Raw genomic sequence first — 20,730 nt, forward strand, 5'->3', positions numbered from 1 at the left:
AATTCGCAATAGCAGGAGATTTTGACTCTATGGTGCCGGTTCACATATCTCCGCTGTGGGTAGGGTGCGATTCGCACGTCTGTGCGTCTTTTGGTCAATTTCAGGTCCGCATTTAGCCCAAAAATAGGGGCTAATATCAGACCCGAAACAGTGAACCAAGACGTACCGGACCCCGTGCTGGGAGCCGCATGCGGCTCATATGTGAACCCAGCCTAAGCCCCTGTACACACAGTCGGAGATTTCCACAACCAAATCCGTCGGATCTTGTCCGAAACTGTTGCATACACACGGTCGGACAAAGTTGGCGAAAAATCCGATCATTCAGAACGTGATGACGTGATTTTGTTACGATGGGACTACATTCAGGCTAGTAGCCAATAGCTTTGATGTAGGAATTTGATCTGAGCATGCGTGGCACTTGGTCCGATCAAAATGCTCTACACATGATCGGAGTATGTCCGATCGAACCAGTTGGTCGGGAAATATTTCCAACATGTTGGAAAATTGGGTCCGACGGATATTCAGACGGAATCAGTCCGATGTATACCACACACAGTCGGATTATCCGACGACACAGTCCGATAGGACACATTCCGACGGATTCTCCGACCGTGTGTACAAGGGCTTAGAGTCACTGGGACACGAGTCGCGGCAATTCAAACGCTTGCATTGCCTGCAATGTGGTGCGACTTGTCATGCGATCAGGAACGGTCAAAATCGCATTTTTAAAAAAACGCACCGGCGTCAACCAGGGCTGGTTGCCAAAGCTTAATTGAACAAGCTGAAGTTAGAAGCGGATCGGTTCTCTGCGTATCGCTGTGACGATGGGAAGGGGCTGCGTCTGCGTGCTGACAGAGAAAAGTCGCATTTTTCAGCTGATAGTTCCTGAAATGTAAATGACTCAGCTGGGGGAGCAACAAACACACGTGTGCTTGGCAGGCAGAGGGCGTGGAGGGGGTGGGGCAGGGCTTGACACAGAGGGGGGGAGGGGCTGGACACATGGGCTTGTCTCTAACTTCCAATCTTCTGCTGGAGTCACAGATCAGCCGCTCATTGACGGAGAGTCAGCAGAGGAGCAGCACGGCGTCCCACCGACCGATCGACTCCATATTATCCGCCCAGCTGGTGAGACCACCATCCATAAACACTATTATTATTATTATTAGTAGTAGTAGTAGTAGTAGTAGTATTACATCTGATCTCTCTTCTCATGGTGAGGATCACCCACCTTCCCCGGTCGCACAGACCTCTCTGCGGGAGTCCTGGGACCCCCCAATGCTGTATCCCCCCCCCCCCCCCCGTAGTCACAGCAATGTGATGGAAGGTTCTACCCCTGGAATCCGAAAGAGGGGTGTGTCCAGAAAGTCGTTTTGGCACGATGGAACATTTTGCTCCACCTCCCCATGTCAGGACAGCTAAGATCGAAAGGAATGCAGTGATTGGACCCCCGTACAATCAGATTGTGTGTGATGAGCATTATGTATGATTCCAGTTCCATAGCTCCCAACTGTCCCTGATTTGGAGCAATGTCCCTCTGTCCCTCTTTCCTCCTCATTTGTCTCTCATTTTGCTTTGATCTATATAGTTTGTTTATAAAATGCACTTTTTTATCTTTCAAAAAGTGTTTCCCAGTGCTAAACCTTTCACCCAAATTCTATATTGCTGCATTTGTAAATTTTAAAAGACAATATAAAGTAGTAGTAGTAGTAGTAGTAGTAGTAGTAGTAGTAGTAGTAGTAAAAAAGTTCTTGTGGATTTAATCCCTTTTTTTGGGTTAATTCTCCTTTAAGGGGGTGTGGCAGGGGACGTGTCATGTGCCTACATACATTCTTTAGTAGGTGTCCCTCATTCCCATGTCAAAATGTTGGGAGGTATGCAGTTCTGTGCAGAGCAGTTTCATCCCGTTCATTTTGAATGCGCTAAAATTGCACCGCACCAAAACAAGCGCATGCGCTACTTACTTTGTACCCCGCAATCCAGTGTGCGCAAAGTCGCACCTGCATTTCGGGTCTCGTTCACTTACTATGGACACTCGCTGCAGATCACATGTGTGGTGCGTGGAATGTGCACGGAACACGGGTTTCATGCCAGGGTTGCCACCTCATTTCTTTAAACCCGAACTCATATTAATTACACAGGTTCTGTGGCTGATTAAGGTGGTAATTAAACTCACTTGGTGCCTTACCTGCATTTAAAGCGGGATTCCACCGTTTATAACGTATTTTTTTTTCGGCATAGTGACAATCAATACTATTAATAAGGCTAACACTTACTTTTGGTGTTTCTGGCCTCAGGAGCATGCCTTTGTCTCCTCTGAAATGAGTTTATAAAACCGTCTCCTGACGGTTTCCATTTTGCCTGTGGGCATGTGAAGCCCACAGGCATCCTCTTCCGAGACAGTGTGCTGCTAAATGACCAGCATGCACCGCCCGTTTTATAAAAGATCTCGCGCATGCGCAGTCAGCGCAATATCGAGCGCCGTCTACAGCTCCGGTTGCCATGACAACGGGTGTTCTCGTCGGAAGTCCCGCCCCGTTGTGATGGCAACGGAGATAAACAATGAGACCCGGAGAAAAAAAAAGGTCCCAGGAGCCCATGCGGCAGACCGGAACGAGTGACCTGCCGATTAAGCCCCGCCCCCGTTCCGCATCGGCTCCTCCCCGTTCCGGAATTCACTGTGGAAGGAAATTTCAAATAGAAAAAAAACTAAAGAAGACAACTGGAAGGTAAGGGGGTTACCAAGCGTTTAGGGAAGGGGGGATCACATAGCCCTGGGAGTGTATTTTAGGGTGGACCTCCGCTTTAATTACCTCATTCAGCCACATTCATATGTGTTCAGGTTTAAAGGGATGAAGTGGCAACTCTATTTCATGCACCGAGTTTTGGTATGAACCAACCCTGAGCCCCAGTTCACCCCGTTGCGACTTTTCATGCGATTTGACAGGTCCAAATCGCATGACAAGTTGCACCCTATTGTCAGCACTGGAACCATTCGAATCGGTTGACTTTTTGGTGCCGCAACAATAAAAAAAAAAAAAAAAAAAGTAGTTCCTGCACTATCGGCGATTTCAGGTGCGACTTGCATAGATATCTGTGCATGAAGCCGTATAGATATCAGCCAAGTTGCACCTGAAGTTTCACTGACATGCAGCTTTTAAATGCGATTTCCAAGTGAAGTCGCACAATTTGAAAACCACGTTAAGCCCCCGTTCGCATTGACTGCGGCTTTGAAATCGTACGATTTCATCTGAAATCACGCAATTTCAAAGCCACGGGTCAGTGCGACTTAGAAGACATCTGTGCGGCTTCATGCACAGATGTATATGTAATCCGCACCCGAAATCCCCAAAAGTAGTTCAGGAACGACTTTTTCAAATCGATGTCGCACCGAACTTGAACATTGCGATTTCCAGCAATAGGGTGCGACTCGTCATGCGATTGGACTTGTCAAAAATCACATGACAAGTCACTCCAATGTAAAACCGAGATGAGCCAAGGCTTCATTCACATGCACCACGGGGGAGGGGGAGACTTTGGGTTTGGGTTTCTTCCCTCTTCTTATGCATGTGGGTCTATATTCCTGTCTGTGACCCCCAGTGGAGAGATTCTCCCTCACTTCCTGTCTCTGTGACACCCATACAAGAAATAGGGGATGCAGTGCTAATCATTTCTCGCTGTATGAAGCTTTGTGTCCCCCTTTTTTTTTAAAGGGATTTCTTTGCACTTATTGTCCTAGCAGGAAGCGAAATCTCCCAAATAGGGAGACCTGACAGGGGCTCTAACCCCTCCCCACTCCATCCAATATAAAATCGGTTTTAGTTGAGGTTGGGCTTTATCCTGGCGGTGTCACTAATCGAATTCCCAGGACTTGTATCTGTTGGCGGATCAGGAAATACAGGAAAGTCTGCAGATCTACAAGCATGTGTTCAGTGAAAGGCGGATAGAGGGTCAGATCATCTGCTCACTGCAAATCTGCAACACAATCCTTGCAGACATACACTGTACAATGTTTATTGCTGGACCCAGAGTGATCAATACATCGGACCCCGATATTGTCCAGCACTCTGGAAGATCATTGGATGGTTCCTTCACTGCCAAATACAGCAACTCTTCCTGGTAGTGCGGTGAAGTGCGGAGCGTCGTCTGCCAGTCATCATTTATTATACACAGACGTCAACAACATTTTGTTGCCACCTGCAAAGAATTACCAGCATGCTGGAAATTGTTTACAAGCCGTTCAGCAAAGCAAGCTCTTGTGGTGTGTCTGCGCTCTGCCTGTATATGTGACACTGAGAGGATCCTCCATCCTGAATGCTGGAATTCCTGGCATGCCATGGATCTGTATACAGCTCAGGCGGGAGATGGATGAGGAATATAGGAAGGGCGAGTCACGTGACCTCGGGAACTTCTCTCAGCTTCTATGCATAAAACAATCCTGGGCGGTGAGGGCCATGAAATACCACAGACCTTTTTCATCCAATCAGAGTTTGCATATTGAAAGATTGGCAATAAAAGATGATTTCTGATTGGTTGATTGGGATTTCTGCGCCAAATGGGGGAAAATTGGGGGTTTAAATTTGGAGTATATACTAGGGGGCGCCACAGAGGCCGAGACCTGGAGGCAACATGGGCACCAAACGCAAATCCTCATGTAGAGGGCGAGACCAGCAAGTCTCCCAGTAGAGGTTCTCATTGGGTCAGATTGGATGAGAGGGTCCAGGTATTGACCCCAGGTGGGACCCGCAGACAGGAGAGAAACCCCCCCCCCCCCCCCCCCCCATGTACACACCACTGTGCAAAAATTTTGGGCATGTGTAAAAAATGCTGTAACTGAAGAAGGTGTTCAGAAATAGAAGTGTTATTTAGTTTATTTTTATCAATTAACAAATTGGAAAGTAAGTGAACAGAAGAGAAATCCAAATCGATCAATATTTGGAAGTGATCATCCTTCACCTTCCCACCGACATCCGTCCTCCTAGGTACACTTACATTGGAGGAACTCAGCGGGTAGGTTGTTCCAATCATCCTGGAGAGGTAATCGCAGATCTTCTGTCCCTCCATGTAATCCCAGACATACTCCATGATGGGGAGATCAGGGCTCTGTGGGGGCCAAACCACCACTTCTGGTCAATTGAGAACAAAGTCGCAGGGTGAAGTTGCAATGGAAATCGCATGATTTGTAAGTCGCACAAATGTGAATGGACTCCGACACTTCTACCCCTGAAAGAATTCTTCATTTACAGCATTTTCCCCACAGCTGAACAGTACTGTATGCCAAGGGGATAACGTTGGATAGATGCAGCCCCCCCCCCCCCCCCCCCCCCCATGTGATAAAGTAACATTGAAGTGTTCACACCTGACATTGTTTCATCATGTGATCTAAAATGTTTCTTTATGGTCGCTGGGCTCTGCGATTTTTAGCATTCCTGTCATTTAATGATTCATCTGCTGCAGCCCAGCGAAGGGTTAAACATGACGGTGGAGCCGGATTCTTCTACAGTTTCCTGGTCATGTGACCCGCTGCAGGAGAGCCGCCAGTCAGTGTCAATAAGTCTGCAGAGGATTGCACAATACAATCCGATTGTACAATCTTCTTCAGATCCACCAATAACCAGGGGTGTTGCTGGGTCTACAGAAGATCGGGGGCTAGAGCCCATAGCAGTGTAGTAAAGAGTCAGATCTCTCTCTCTCTCTGTTCTCTCTGTTCTCTCTGTTCTCTCTCTCTGTTCTCTCTCTCTGTTCTCTCTCTCTGTTCTCTCTCTCTCTCTCTCTCTGTCTGTCTGTCTGTCTGTCTGTCTGTCTGTCTGTCTGTCTGTCTGTCTCTCTCTCTCTCTCTCTCTCTCTCTCTCTCTCTCTCTCGTTCTCTCTCTCTCGTTCTCTCTCTCTCGTTCTCTCGCTCTCGTTCTCTCTCTCTCGTTCTCTCGCTCTCGTTCTCTCTCTCTCGTTCTCTCGCTCTCGTTCTCTCTCTCTCGTTCTCTCGCTCTCGTTCTCTCTCGTTCTCTCTCTCTCGTTCTCTCTCTCTCTCGTTCTCTCTCTCTCTCGTTCTCTCTCTCTCTCGTTCTCTCTCTCTCTCGTTCTCTCTCTCTCTCGTTCTCTCTCTCTCTCGTTCTCTCTCTCTCTCGTTCTCTCTCTCTCTCGTTCTCTCTCTCTCTCGTTCTCTCTCTCTCTCTGTTCTCTCTCTCTCTCTCTCTTCTCTCTCTCGTTCTCTCTCTCTCTCTGTTCTCTCTCTCTCTCTCTCTCTCTCTGTTCTCTCTCTCTCTCTCTGTTCTCTCTCTCTGTTCTCTCTCTCTCTCTGTCTCTGTCTCTCTGTTCTGTCTTCTCTCTGTTCTGTCTTCTCTCTCTCTCACTCTCTCTCTCTCTTCCCCCCCCCCCCCTTGCACCAGGTTCCCCTTGGGGACCCCAGCAGAGACTCGGGGCTATGGCCCCAAAAGCCACCCCCTAGCAACACCACTGCCAATAACTATGTAGTACATGGGACCATCTGATTGGATGCAGAGTCACCGGGTCTTGTATTACATTTAGTAATAATAAGGTGTCCATACAGCGACTTGTGATTGATTTTATGATTGGTCACAAAGAAGGAGCTCCTTACTGACAGATACAACACATACAGTATTGATTTGGAAATTATAATTTAATTGGCATTACAATCAGTTGTCTGACACACACTTGTCCAATTGACGAGAATTCTGCCATAATTGATCGATTTGAACGCTCGCTATGTTGATGAAATGAGGGTCTGTTGTTTACAATTTGTATACAAATTCGATCATTTTAGTCCAGCCATACATGGTGTAAATTTCTTTCCTGCAATCACAGGTTGCAAGAAAGAAATTCACGCGACTCCCCCATTGACGCTGACACTGCCTTCTCCTGATGGGGAGGGGGGGTTGTACCCAAGTTGATTGATCAGCCCACCCACAGACTTCTTCACACCGGCGCCTCCCGGCCCTTAAGGCCCCTTTTCACACTTGTTTGACTCGTCCTGCGATCAGGGACTGCAAAGTCGCATGACAAGTAGTACCCCATGACTTCCAATGAGTACCGTTCATATCTGTGCGACTTTAAAGTAGTCCCTGCCCGGCTTTAATGCGACTTGAGATCCATAGACCTCAATATTACACAGACATTGCTTCAAGTCGCATGAAAGTCGTGTGACTTTCAGGTCGGATGACTGTGAAAGGGGCTCTAAGAGGTTTAGGTTGCCGGGAGGCGGGGCTTTAGACCCCGTTTCTGCCATGATTGGCTGTCATATGGTCCAAAAACTCTGGATCTGAGCGGTGATTGGAGCTTTTAATTGGGTGCGGGGAGCGTGTTCTCGGCTCAGCTGTGTGGATCTCAGTTCACTCCAATATGTGACCACTCAGCGCCAAGGATCAGCCCAGACGCCGTGTATTTACGTGCGGCCGGCGCTCAGGGGTTAATGATTGGATCAGTGTGTGGCCGGCCTCGGTTGCATTGATTGATCAGATCCATACAAGTGTGACCACCTTACAGGAGATCATACAATTAGATTGTATTGTGTATGGTGAGCGTTCGATCTTATCAGTCAGTATGTATTATGTGACTGGATACAAAAAGAATGGTTTAGGATTGTCCTCCCCAGGACGGCGGGGGAGGGGGCGACTAGACAACAACCCCCCCCGCCCCCCGCTCCTGAAATCCGACAACCCTCACCACACCTCCTACAAAAAAAAGACAACCCCCCCCCCAACAACAAACCTTCCTGGGACGTGTCCAGATCTGCCCGGTGAGGGCGGACGGGGGATTCGATAATTTCCAATGTTGCAAATCAAAAATTATTTGGGACCTTAATCCATTGACCACTAGAAAAAAAAAAAAAATTATTTGGGATTTTACAAAAATAATGGAATCCTGACCTGTGATTGGAGGGGGGGGGGGGGGGGGTTCTGATGGTTTCCTGGCTCTGAGCAACATTCATAGTGGGGTGGGGGGGTGTAGTAAAGGACATGCACTGAGGTGGGGTGTCGGGGTGTCATTCATTCATTTTTGGGGTTCTGATGTATGAATATCGGATTCCTCCATAAGGCTCCATTCACAATTGTGCGACTTGTCATGCAACTTTGGATATCAGTCACTTGACAAGCCGTTCCCCGTGGCTTCCAATGATAACCATTTATATGTGCGACATTGCAGCGACTTCAAAGTGGTTCATGCACTACTTTGGTCCGACGTTTATGCAGCTTGAGGGTCATAGACTTCAATGTTAACCCTCAGAAATTACATGAGGACCAACTCACACCACATGCAGTCCAGTGCGTTTTTGATGCAAAAAATAAAAAATAAATGCATGGAAAGTTTATATATATAATTTTTTTTTTTTATTTTTTTTTTTTTTGTCCTGATCACGCTACAATGCTGGATTGACTTGGGCTGCGTTAAATTGCAACATGTGTGCATTTTAACACAATGCAGGTCAATGCGTGTAAAACGCAGGTCAGTGCAGCGCAATGCAAGTAAAGAAGAAAAATAAGTTTTTTCTCTGATTTATTTTGTGATGCACAGCATGCGATGTCGCAGGGAATCCTGCAAAACGCAATGTATTTTTAAAGCATGCCAAAAATGTGTGTTTAAAATTCATATACAAACGCGCATTAATGCAAGTCAACGTGTGCTTTTTTTTCTGCATTTTTATCGTAAATATATGTGAATTCAGCCTTTGTCTTCCCAATGTAGCTTACCAATATTCTCACCAATCAGAGTAGTGCGGAGCGTTGCGGCGCAGGGTTGCGGCGCATTGTAGTGTGGATCGGTCTGGTGCGTTGTGGCGCATTGTAGTGCGGAGGGTTATGGCGCGTTGTGGTGTGGTGCATTGTGGCGTATTGTAATGCGGAGCGTTGTGGTGCTTCTAAACAAAAATTGTGTGTTTTGCGTTTTTAGTGTGTGCACGCGGCCTTGTGCTGAAACTGCAGGGGAAATGGATGTACATTTCCATTCATTTTATGCGTGTTTTTAGTCTTGGTTAACATTGATGCAGGAATGAAATCTCACAAATTTAGCTGAACTCGCATGATTTCATTCCCGCATGTCAGGCGTCTATTGAAATCACACCTGAAATCACCAAAAGTAGTACAGAAACGACTTTTGGGAATCAGTGAGGCGCCAAAGTCTGTGTTGCACCGGTTTGGACGGTTCCATTGCGGGCAATAGCCGCCAATTTGGCATGCAATTTGACACGTCAAATCGCATACAAAAACTGCATCAATGTAAACCAGGGCTTAACTCATATGGACTTGCCTTGATCTGCATTTGTAAAACACCGGGCAACGCACAGACACACAAAAAAAAACATCTCCGGTTCGCACTACAACGCTGTGTTGATTTGCGTTGTGTTAAAATTCATACATGTTGCATTTTAACACCACGCAGGTCAACGTAATGCAATCGGGGCACACAAAAAAAATTATTAAAATGCATATAAAAAGAATAAAATTGTACATGCATTTTAGCGCAAGTCCGCGTGAATTCAGCCTTCGGGAGCTTATCCAGAAAAACGAGTGGAGGGGATTGTACAGAACAGGTTTACGAACGTGATATTGCGACTCATTACAACCATAAATGAATTGCATATTTGTCGCAAATGGAACAGAATGGAGTTCTCTTGGGGGGGGGGGGGCTGTACCCTAAAAAGGAGCCATACAAAGTAGGCCGATGCAGGGGACTCCCTTCAGACTGTTTAATGCTGGAGATTCGCCACCACTATCTGGATTCGCCAAATTTCACTGGAGCGAATCTGAACGGAGTTGCTTCTCGCTGGCGGCGCTTTCCAATCTAAACTTTCTGCGAATGGAAATTTCCAGCACGTGTGTGTGTGTGTGTGTGTGAGCCGCAGATGGTTCTGGAATATGTTTCCCTTTTTATGATCTGTAGATAAGACTGAAAGGCGGAGAGGCGGGAGGCTGCGCACACTCGTGGGAGGAGGTGAACCCATTCACCTTCCACATTCCTCAACCCAAGCTGTCGCCCCCTGCTGGGGACTCTGAAAACTGCACACGCAAAGCTGTGCTGGGGCTCATTCACACCGAATGCATCAATCAACACAAGGATACTGCAAATTCTACCGCTGCGCCCAGTTTACACCAATGTTTTTTGCATTGGTATGTTCCGTGGGGAGCAATGTAGAAATGCTTAATTATTTTTATTTATTTTTTGTTTTGTTTTGCAAGGCGGTGCATTATAACGCGCATCAATGCATTGCAATGGGCTGTAGTGTATAAAATGTACATAAAAGGTAAAGAAAAAAGAATAAAAAAATAAGACTGCCATGTGTTTTAACAACGTAATCCAGCTCATGGCACTGTGTATTCAAACCGCAATCCAGTACAGGCGCATTATATGCACAATAACGCACATCAATTTACGCATGTGTCACTGTAATATAATTGACTGGAGCTCCAATGCACATACCTCTGGCAATGCATGGTTGTGTGTTGGGTTCCATTGCGAACAATGGTGCCCGTCTGCTGTTTGGCACGCTAGGGATCGTTTGCAGTCCATTCATTTCAATGGACTTTCTTAACTTGCGCTACATCCTGCGTTGTGTTAAAGAGGAAGTAAAGGCAAAAATATTTTTTCTTAAAAAACGCACCCTGTAAGGCAAAGGCATAATGAGCTAGTATGCATAGCATAGTGGTTTACAACCACTTTAACATTAATGCCCTTCTAAAAAGGGCCATTTAATCAGTCTTGTTTCTATGTATAGTGATAAGTGTAGAGAACACGTTCTTTTCCACTAAGGACTGTGCTCTTAGAGTGACCTGGTACAAAGGTATATACTCTGTATTCTATTCTTGGGTAGGTGGGAGACAGGTTGAAGAGGACTCCTGATTTACATGTATCGACCTCCCGCACCTTTAGAGGCCTAATGGTGAGATCCAGAGTCAGAGAGAACTGATATCCTTCTGGGTAGAGTGGGTTACAAGGCATGGTGGGTGTAATACAAGCTGAAGTGATGGGCGCCAGACACTTTTTGAATGCAAAGAGATTTGTCTCTTGAACAAGAAGTGTGGGAGCGAGGGTTAGGGCCAGGACACCCTTGAGTAGATGCAATGACAATTGGCAGACTCCGAGACTTCTAAAGGTAGACAGCTATACAGGGGAAGGCCTCCAGCCTGACACCACTTCTGTATAGTTAGGGCCACTGTCTCCTATGGCAACATATCTTGAAGCAGTCATTAACGGTAGTTTGTATTCAACAATTGGTGACACAAATAGTTCATCTCTCACTGTAGGTCTTCACTCACCGACCTCCCAGTCTCTCATTAGACTCTCAGACCCAGTTGCCACTGGATCCCCTGAGCTCTTCCACTTCCTTAACTCGGTATCTTCCTCAAACGTCACCCCCGCTTCCCTGCTGGGTCCCTGGCTTGGCACTCACTGATGCTCCTCAAGCGTCACCTCTGCTGTCCTGCTGGGTCCCTGGCTTGGCACTTGCTGAAGTTTTCCCACATCTTCACCGTCCCCGGCTGGTGAGAAGACTGCTTTAGCTGGATGGACCCTTAACGGCGACAGCTTCCCCTCTACCTCCAACCACAACTGGTTACCCGTCTGGCTGAACTTTACTTTCAGTTGGACTCCAATCCTGCCGTCCCAATCCCACGCGGCGCCTCCTGACTTGGGCGCCTCCTGACTTGGGCGCCTCCTGACTTGGGCGCCTCCTGACTTGGGCGCCTCCTGACTTGGGCGCCTCCTGACTTGGGCGCCTCCTGACTTGGGCGCCTCCTGACTTGGGCGCCTCCTGACTTGGGCGCCTCCTGACTTGGGCGCCTCCTGACTTGGGCGCCTCCTGACTTGGGCGCCTCCTGACTTGGGCGCCTCCTGACTTGGGCGCCTCCTGACTTGGGCGCCTCCTGACTTGGGCGCCTCCTGACTTGGGCGCCTCCTGACTTGGGCGCCTCCTGACTTGGGCGCCTCCTGACTTGGGCGCCTCCTGACTTGGGCGCCTCCTGACTTGGGCGCCTCCTGACTTGGGCGCCTCCTGACTTGGCTCTGCCAGACCCTGCACCTCCTACTAGAGGGAGAACTTGGAAACCGGTTTGTAAAATTTAAATATGAAAGAGCAACAGTCATGTAAAAAAAATTATTTACAGGTATTATGATAACTAAAATGAGTATTTGGTGTGCACACAGTGTAGTTTTTTTTTTTTTTAATTTGTCGGTAATATTGTAAATCGGAAATAACAGACTAATGGGTGTTTTTTTCTTTTCCTTTTTTTTTCTCCTGCAGGAAACCAGATTTCTTTGATCAACAGACCAGAAATCAGGATATCTTTGTCTGGTGTCTGTTAGAATGTCCAGCACCTTCTCCGGGTGGGTCGTGAGAACCGCAAAGCATCAGATTAACCTTCTCCATGGAGGGACACGTTCTTATTCACAAGGTCTGATGAGAAGAGGCCAGGCAAGATGGCGGCGAGCACGGTCTAGTAGTGCCGCCATGCAGACGTGTTTGTGCTACCCAGTGCTCTACTCCACTGACCGGTCCTACCGGCCCACGGCTGAGGATGTCCACTATCAGTTATTACCAGAGAAGATTAACGACATCCTGCGAACCAACGAGCAGTCCTGCAAGATGGCAGACAGCGATCCCAAAAACCATGGCACAATTCTGAAGTTCGAAAGCAACATCCTGGCCTCTAACATGCCTTGCGAGGACCGCCGGAGCGCCGCCACATGCCTGCAGAGCAAAGGGAACCTGTTTGGGGTCTTTGATGGCCATGCTGGGGCCGCGTGCGCTCAGTCGGTCAGCGAGCGCATCTTCTACTACATTGCCGTCTCCCTGATGTCACAGGCAAGCTTGGAGGAGATGGAGCTCGCCCGGGAGAAAATGAAGCCTGTCCTTCCCATCCTCCACTGGCACAAGCACAAAAATGACTACATGTACAGAGAGATCGCCTCGCTCTACGCCGACCACCTGCGGGTGTTTTGGCAGGAGCTCATCGACCTGGACAACGAATCTGGCATGGACGTGGCGGACGCCATGGCTTACGCCTTCCAGAGACTGGACTCTGATATCTCGCTGGAGGCCCAGGTCACCACTGACAACCAGTTGCTCAGGAACATCACCTTGCAAGTCGCCTTTTCTGGGGCCACTGCCTGCGTCTCACACGTAGATGGTATCCACCTGCACGTTGCTAATTCTGGAGACTGCCGGGCAGTGCTGGGTGTCCAAGACCAGAATGGCACTTGGTCCAGTGTCCCGCTTACCGCTGACCACAATGCTTTTAATCTATCTGAGCTACAGAGGGTGCAGTCAGAGCACCCCGAGTCCGAGGAGGAGACAGTTGTGTCTGACCAACGGTTGTTGGGGCTCTTGATGCCCTTCCGGGCCTTTGGGGATGTTCAGTTCAAATGGAGTGAGGAGCTGCAGAAAAGCATCCTTCAGGGTGCCTACAATGCGGAACCTTTAAACATTTATCAGTATTACCCGGCAAACTACCACACCCCTCCATACCTAACGGCGACCCCAGAGGTCACCTACCACAAACTGAGGCCGCAGGACAAGTTCCTAGTCATGGCCTCCGATGGACTTTGGGACTTGCTTGACAACCAGGAGGTGGTGCGCCTCGTAGCAGAACACCTATCCGAAATCAGCATTCGGGAGCCCCAGATTTCCACAGAGAAGCATAGCCTAGGCACCATGCATGACCTGCTTCTTCAGAGGCAGAGCAGCAGGGTCACCACACAGGACCGGAACGTTGCCACACACCTGATCCGCCATGCAGTCGGCACCAATGAGGACGGAGAGGTGGACCAGGAGAGACTGGCTGCCATGCTGAGCCTGCCTGAGGATCTGTGCAGGATGTACAGGGACGATATTACCATAACAGTCATCTACTTTAACTCCAGCGCTATTGAGGCGCAGTACCAGGACAGTGAGGAGAAGTAGAGGTGCCAAATCAGTACACCACCTGCCACCTTTGTGAGGTTTTATAAATGATTTTATTTCTTGTACAGTGATGTTGAAGCTGTTTGAATTTTTTTTTTTTTTTTTTTATTAAATAGGATGTTTTATTCTACTATACGAAGTTGTGTCTGGCTTTATTTCAGTAGTGTATGCAACCAAATATCAGTGAAGAACTTAGTAAGTCGAGGGAGAGGCTTCATTCTCTGAAATGTAACCCCAGCCCATAAAATGCCAACCCTCATACAAAGTTGTTCTAACTCTGACTTGTGTCCATTATAAGGAGTTTCCACCATCCCTGTGCTGAGTTCCTGGGTCTGCACACCTACAATGTGGATTGAGGTGTTCCCACCATCCCTACAGTGTGTGTGTGTGTGTGTGTATTTTTTTGTTAAAAGTATTGGGATGCCTGCCTTTACTTGGGAGCTTGAAATTGTCCAAAATGTCTTGGTATGCTGATGACTTAACCAGGGTCTTCTTTAATATTGCTTGGACCTTGAGCAAACTTTTTTTTTTTTTTTTTTTGGGGGGCCATCTCCCCAAAGCCCCCACTCTGAGACATACAATAAATAGCAGCTAGACTCAAAATTGGTTCACTGCAGCAGATCACGCTGTGATTGGTTGTCAGAGGTTACAGCACACATTACGGCTCAGTAATTCGTTTCTAGAGCTTACAGCACATCATTTCTGCTTGCTGATTTGGTTTTTAGCTGTTACTGCACATTATTACTGCTCACTAATTTGGTTCCTGGAGGTTACTGCACATCATTACCCCTCACCAATTGGTTGCTAGAGGTTACTGCACATCATTGTTGCTAGAAATTACAGGAGAACATTACTGTTCACTGATTTGTTGCTGAAGGAACATCGTTATCACTGGTGCTAGAGGTTACAGCACATCATTGCAGTGCAGGGTTGAGGGGTGCACTGAGTGCAGTGTTGCTGGGTGCAGGGCTGAGGGTTGTGCTGTGCAAGGAGTGCAGCGTTGAGGGTTGCACGGTGCGCTGGGTGCAGGGCTGAGGGGTGCTCTGTGTACCTCTTTCCCCTCACCCCCTCCTCTCCCAACACCTAGAAAATTTCAGAGTGGAGCTGCAGAGTACTCATTATGTCCATGCAGGCTGCCAGTCACAAAGAGCTTCTCTATCTGTAGATTCCCCACCCCTCCTTCCTCTGCTCTCATAGAGGTCGATGTATAGAGGAGGCAGGGGTTTGAGTGGCCACGGGGAGAGGACGCTGGCACTTGTAACTTGAGTTAAACACATGATTGCTGTGTAATGCACGTAAGTGTGAAGCAGTAGTACGATAATTTGAGGTTTAAATTAGGTGTGAGGTGGCGACATTGGGCCCGGTGATCTTTGACATATCCCCTGCTGTTCAGGTAGATCTCCACCTCTTTAACGGCCCTTTCACACTGAGGTGGTTTTCAGTCGTTTTAGCGCTAGAAATAGTAAAGCGCCTGAAACTGCCTCCCATTCATTGCAGTGTGACTTTTCACACCTGGGCGTTGCGCTTGTGGGATGTTAGTAAAAATCCTGCAAGCAGCATCTTTGGGGCGGCTTGGAAGCGCTGTATTTAGCAATTCCAAAGCGCCTGTAAAACAATTCGGAAGCGATGCAACACGGGTGCTTTTAACCCCTTCTTTGGGGTTAAAAGCGCCCTGCTGGCAGTCATGGCCCCAGTGTGAAAGGGGTCTTAGGTTGCCTACCCTGCTCTACAGTATATGTAGTGCTCACAGTCTAGCCCCTGCCCTATAGTGGTTTTGAAAAATTATGAGCGAGAGAAAGAGATGGATATCTATTTATCTAAATTTTTTTTCATCTATCAACGAGAGAATGTGTTCTCAGTAATAAAGAGTAAATTATTGGTTTACAGGTCATAGGTATTTCAACATTTTCCATTCTCCTGAACATCAGATCAATCCAATCTACAGAGAATAATCGGCTCTTGAATACGCAGGTAGCATACAGGTGGGAAATATAAAGGTACAAAGATCCATCTGCCCCCTTCTGGCCATAACTAGTAATGCATTATTTCATACAAATTTTCCTTAAAGCACTGATACCCTCCTCTACATTCATGTTATTGTTCATCCATATCTGCCAATGGCCCTATTCTACAGTACTGTATAGGGAACAGTCACATCAGCCGTTGTACCAGAGGAAATGCATATTAATGTCAATGGATGTGCCAGTCTCTATATTACAATAAGCAGATCAATGACAACCAGTCGGGGTATTTTCACATACAGGTGCTGCAGCCTGGAAAAAATCTTGTAGCAGGTCAGATGTGGCCCCCGCGTCATAGTCTGGACACCCCTGATCTAAAGGGTCAGTTCTCTCAATAGGTAACATATGCCATGGCGTAGGGCACCAGAGCTCACCACCAAAAATGTTTCTACAATATCTAAGGTGCCATTCATTATCAGTCCATTTTAGGTCCAATAAAATTACAAGTGGTTCCTTTATATATGTACACTGTGCACCCCGCCTCCACAGCTCTCCCAGTTCTTAACCCCAACACACCTGTCATGGGTGGATTGTATCAGTACAGTGGTTGAGGTATGGAGTGTGCAGCCAGCAGGGGGTGCCTTGTGAACACAGTGCTTACAGAAGTTGCTGCAGACTGTTGAGTCCTTACGTAAAGGTCACCATACACTATACAATCTTATTATACAATCTAGCTGGGTTGCACTAGGTTCTCCTTGACCGCAGGTGTCGCTGTCACCGCTGGCAAGAGTAGAAACGCAGTGTAGTTGGGTGCATTGAATGCTACTTATCTCTCGGAACCAGCCCAGTGGGAGTGTTTTTCTGCTGTGCATTCTGGGGGTGGTATTTAACGTACCGATGTCACGTTGGCGGGGGAGTATTTTCTGTCTGTTTGGTTCTGGTGGTCCTCCTGACCCAGCCCCATGGCCCTCCTGGCCTGGGGTATGGAACTATACATTCAGAGTCTTGGGGCCGGCTGGCCCGAGGCCACACAACTACAGGGACAGGCACAAGTGAATTTCGGGGCCTACTGATCCAAGGGTGGTGCGGTGCCGTCTCATCTGAAGTGAGAGGCCCAACAACTGAAGGACTCTTTCAGGAGAAGGCCGTGCGCAAGGCTGGTTTCTTTGAAGGAGCCTGGAGGCTTAGTTGAAGGACGCAACCTGGATCAACATTCATATGGTATCACTGGGTTGGCTGAGGGAAACTGGTACCGTATGTGTTCTTTAAATTTATCCACATCCCTCAGTAACGCTCAAGTGTATCTCACAAGTCTGTGGCATAGACTTGGTCGAGCACCCCACCGGCTGCTAGGCCTAGTGAGAGAGGTCTATCCGGGGATTGTTAAATCCAGTTGTGTGTTTTTTATTCTCTGGATTTTCTCTAAAGACTTCCATCTTGCAATCTAAGTGCCTGAACTCACTCCTAACTCTCTACCCTCTATTGAGAGACTTTGTTTTGTTCCAAATAATAACCCAAAAGAGGATTCAGTGTCAGTTTCCACATTCTTTGTGCCATCTACCACAGGAACCCCAAGACAGAGAAGCAAACAAGTGAGGTAACGGTAAGCCCAAATAAAACCAGCAGCTCCTTCGGAGGTAAGTGCTACATAAAGTAGGGAGTGTACAACTTGTACAGTGCCTTGCGAAAGTATTCGGCCCCCTTGAACTTTTCAACCTTTTGCCACATTTCAGGCTTCAAACATAAAGATATCAAATTTTTTTTTTTTTGTGAAGAATCACCAACAAGTGGGACACAATTATGAAATGGAACGAAATCTATTGGATTTTTGAAACTTTTTTAACTAATAAAAAAATGAAAAGTGGGGCGTGCAAAATTATTCGGCCCCCTTGCGTTAATACTGTGTAGAGCCACCTTTTGCTGCGATTACAGCTGCAAGTCGCTTGGGGTATGTCTCTATCAGTTTTGCACATCGAGAGACTGAAATTATTGCCCATTCTTCCTTGAAAAACAGCTCGAGCTCAGTGAGGTTGGATGGAGAGCGTTTGTGAACAGCAGTTTTCAGCTCTTTCCACAGATTCTCAATTGGATTCAGGTCTGGACTTTGACTTGGCCATTCTAACACCTGGATACCTTTATTTGTGAACCATTCCTTTGTAGATTTTGCTGTATGTTTGGGATCATTGTCTTGTTGGAAGATAAATCTCCGTCCCAGTTTCAGGTCTTTTGCAGACTCCAACAGGTTTTCATCCAGAATGGTCCTGTATTTGGCTGCATCCATCTTCCCCTCAATTTTAACCACCTTCCCTGTCCCTGCTGAAGAAAAGCAGGCCCAAACCATGATGCTGCCACCACCATGTTTGACAGTGGGGATGGTGTGTTGAGGGTGATGAGCTGTGTTGCTTTTACGCCAAACATATCGTTTTGCATTGTGGGCAAAATGTTGGATTTTGGTTTCATCTGACCAGAGCACCTTCTTCCACATGTTTGGTGTGTCTCCCAGGTGGCTTGTGGCAAACTTTAGACAAGACTTTTTATGGATATCTTTGAGAAATGGCTTTCTTCTTGCCACTCTTCCATAAAAGCCAGATTTGTGCAGTGTACGACTGATTGTTGTCCTATGGACAGACTCTCCCACCTCAGCTGTAGTTCTCTGCAGTTCATCCAGAGTGATCATGGTCCTCTTGGCTGCATCTCTGATCAGTCTTCTCCTTGTCTGAGCTGAAAGTTTAGAGGGACGGCCAGGTCTTGGTAGATTTGCAGTGGTCTGATACTCCTTCCATTTCAAAATGATCGCTTGCACAGTGCTCCTTGGGATGTTTAAAGCTTGGGAAATCTTTTTGTATCCAAATCCGGCTTTAAACTTCTCCACAACAGTATTACGGACCTGCCTGGTGTGTTCCTTGGTCTTCATGATGCTCTCTGCACTTTCAACAGAACCCTGAGACTATCACAGGGCAGGTGCATTTATACAGAGACTTGATTACACACAGGTGGATTCTATTTATCACCATCAGTCATTTAGGACAACATTGGATCATTCAGAGATCCTCGCTGAACTTCTGGAGTGAGTTTTCTGCACTGAAAGTAAAGGGGCCGAATAATTTTGCACTCACCACTTTTCAGTTTTTTATTTGCTAAAAAAGTTTAAAATATCCAATAGATTTCATTCCACTTCACAATTGTGTCCCACTTGTTGGTGATTCTTCACAAAAAATTAAAATTTTATATCTTTATGTTTGAAGCCTGAAATGTGGCAAAAGGTTGAAAAGTTCAAGGGGGCCGAATATTTTCGCAAGGCACTGTATAACAGTGTAAATAGTTACAATCCAAGGATATAGCACCACTAACGCGTTTCACCCTGAAGTATTCTTACTCATAGCCAGCAGGCTTTTTTTTCTCAAAGAATAGGTGCAGGTACTCTCTCTGAGCACCGTCCCTTGTCTTTGCCTTATATCCACCTCCTAGTACCACTTCATGTAGAGAATACACAGCCAAGTATCATTATGAGGGAGTTACATTTTATTTGTATGGAATTGGTTAATGATAATAGACCCCCCCCCCAAAAAAAAGGACACATTTCCCCCAGCAACAATGGATCATTCCCATCACCAATAGACCCCCCCCCCCCCAGCAACTACAGACCCTCCCAAAGGAACAACATCTGCTCCCCAGTAACAATAGATTCCCACTAGAAACAATAGATCTGCCCCATCTCTACCAGTCTCCCACTCTCATATTAAAAAGGTAATTTTCCCAGCCCTCACTCAGCGGCAGAATAAAACCTCTGATTGGTCAACAAAACACCAGCCACGTTTCCGTTGTAATGGAATTTGGATGCGAAATTCGTCAACGAAATTTCGTATACAATTCGAAAGCATAGAAATTCGTATTTCAGGTGCTTCCGAACGTACACATTTTTGGAAATTTGTACGAATTTTCGATTAGCACGAAACGAACCGCACATGAGGGTCAACAAATTATTAATTACACCGACCACCTACTATGACTGACCTAGTTCCTACTGCCCCCCGATACAATAACAAAAGTTAAAACTACTAGCACCGATGGCAGAACTGCCAGGGTAGGAAAGGTCACCCTTGCGACTGGGCCCTGGCATTCTCCCATCGTGGTGCGGCCCCAAGACAGCAGGAAGGGGACCCACGGCAGAACAAGTGAAAGGGTCCTGCTACACGACCACAATAAAGGGCCCTGCGACAGGAGTAAAGGGCCTTGGGTCCAGAGGAAAGGGCCCCAGCCAGGGCTCAGGGGGGCCCTTCGTGGTTTCTTGCACTGGGGCCCTGAAGGATCTAGTTACGCCTCTGTCTACAAACTATGGGATAGATTTATTTATATATATTTTTTTACTAGTAATGGTGGTGATAGCGGGACTTCAATATTGCGGCCAATCTTGGGGACCAGTGAGACTAATACAATGATCAGTACTGAAAATATGTACCGTCTCTGTACTAATGACACTGGCTGGGAAGGGGTTAAACATCTAGGGAGCGAGCAAAGGGTTAAATGTGTGCCTAGCCAGTGTTTGTGTACAGTGGGGGAGGTGCTATTACTAGGGGAAGACAGCTGCCGGTGGCGCACATTTGTGCCCGCTACATGAAAGTGCAAGAGCACGTATATATATATATATATATATATATATATACACAAGATCCTGCCCACAGCCACTGCCCTGTAGCAGTAAAAACTAGTGGTCAGGTCATCAAGAACTTTTGAACTGCATTTCCCAGAGGGGGGTTGCCAGGAGGGGAAGAGCTGCACTTTCCCCCGCTGTATAGGATGCAGCTTCCTTTTTGCCGTAAGGGAACCTGGAGAAAGCACAACGCTGTCCAGTGTGCCCCATAG

General features: G+C 47.1%; 1 protein-coding gene across 1 annotated transcript; it reads left to right on the top strand.

The window, feature by feature from the left end:
• The first annotated feature begins 1,022 nt into the window (after nt 1-1,022).
• Nucleotides 1,023-14,041, top strand: PDP2 (pyruvate dehydrogenase phosphatase catalytic subunit 2). The gene is made up of 2 exons (XM_077453380.1): nt 1,023-1,125; nt 12,248-14,041. Exon 2 carries the CDS (start codon nt 12,311-12,313, stop codon nt 13,904-13,906), a length of 1,596 nt encoding a protein of 531 aa, XP_077309506.1. The 5' UTR covers nt 1,023-1,125; nt 12,248-12,310; the 3' UTR covers nt 13,907-14,041.
• The last annotated feature ends 6,689 nt before the right edge of the window (nt 14,042-20,730 follow it).

The sequence above is a fragment of the Lithobates pipiens genome, unplaced genomic scaffold (assembly GCF_037356315.1).
Source record: "Lithobates pipiens isolate NorthernLeopardFrog02 unplaced genomic scaffold, aLitPip1_a1.2 Scaffold_10, whole genome shotgun sequence".
In the NCBI taxonomy this organism is placed as follows: domain Eukaryota; kingdom Metazoa; phylum Chordata; class Amphibia; order Anura; family Ranidae; genus Lithobates; species Lithobates pipiens.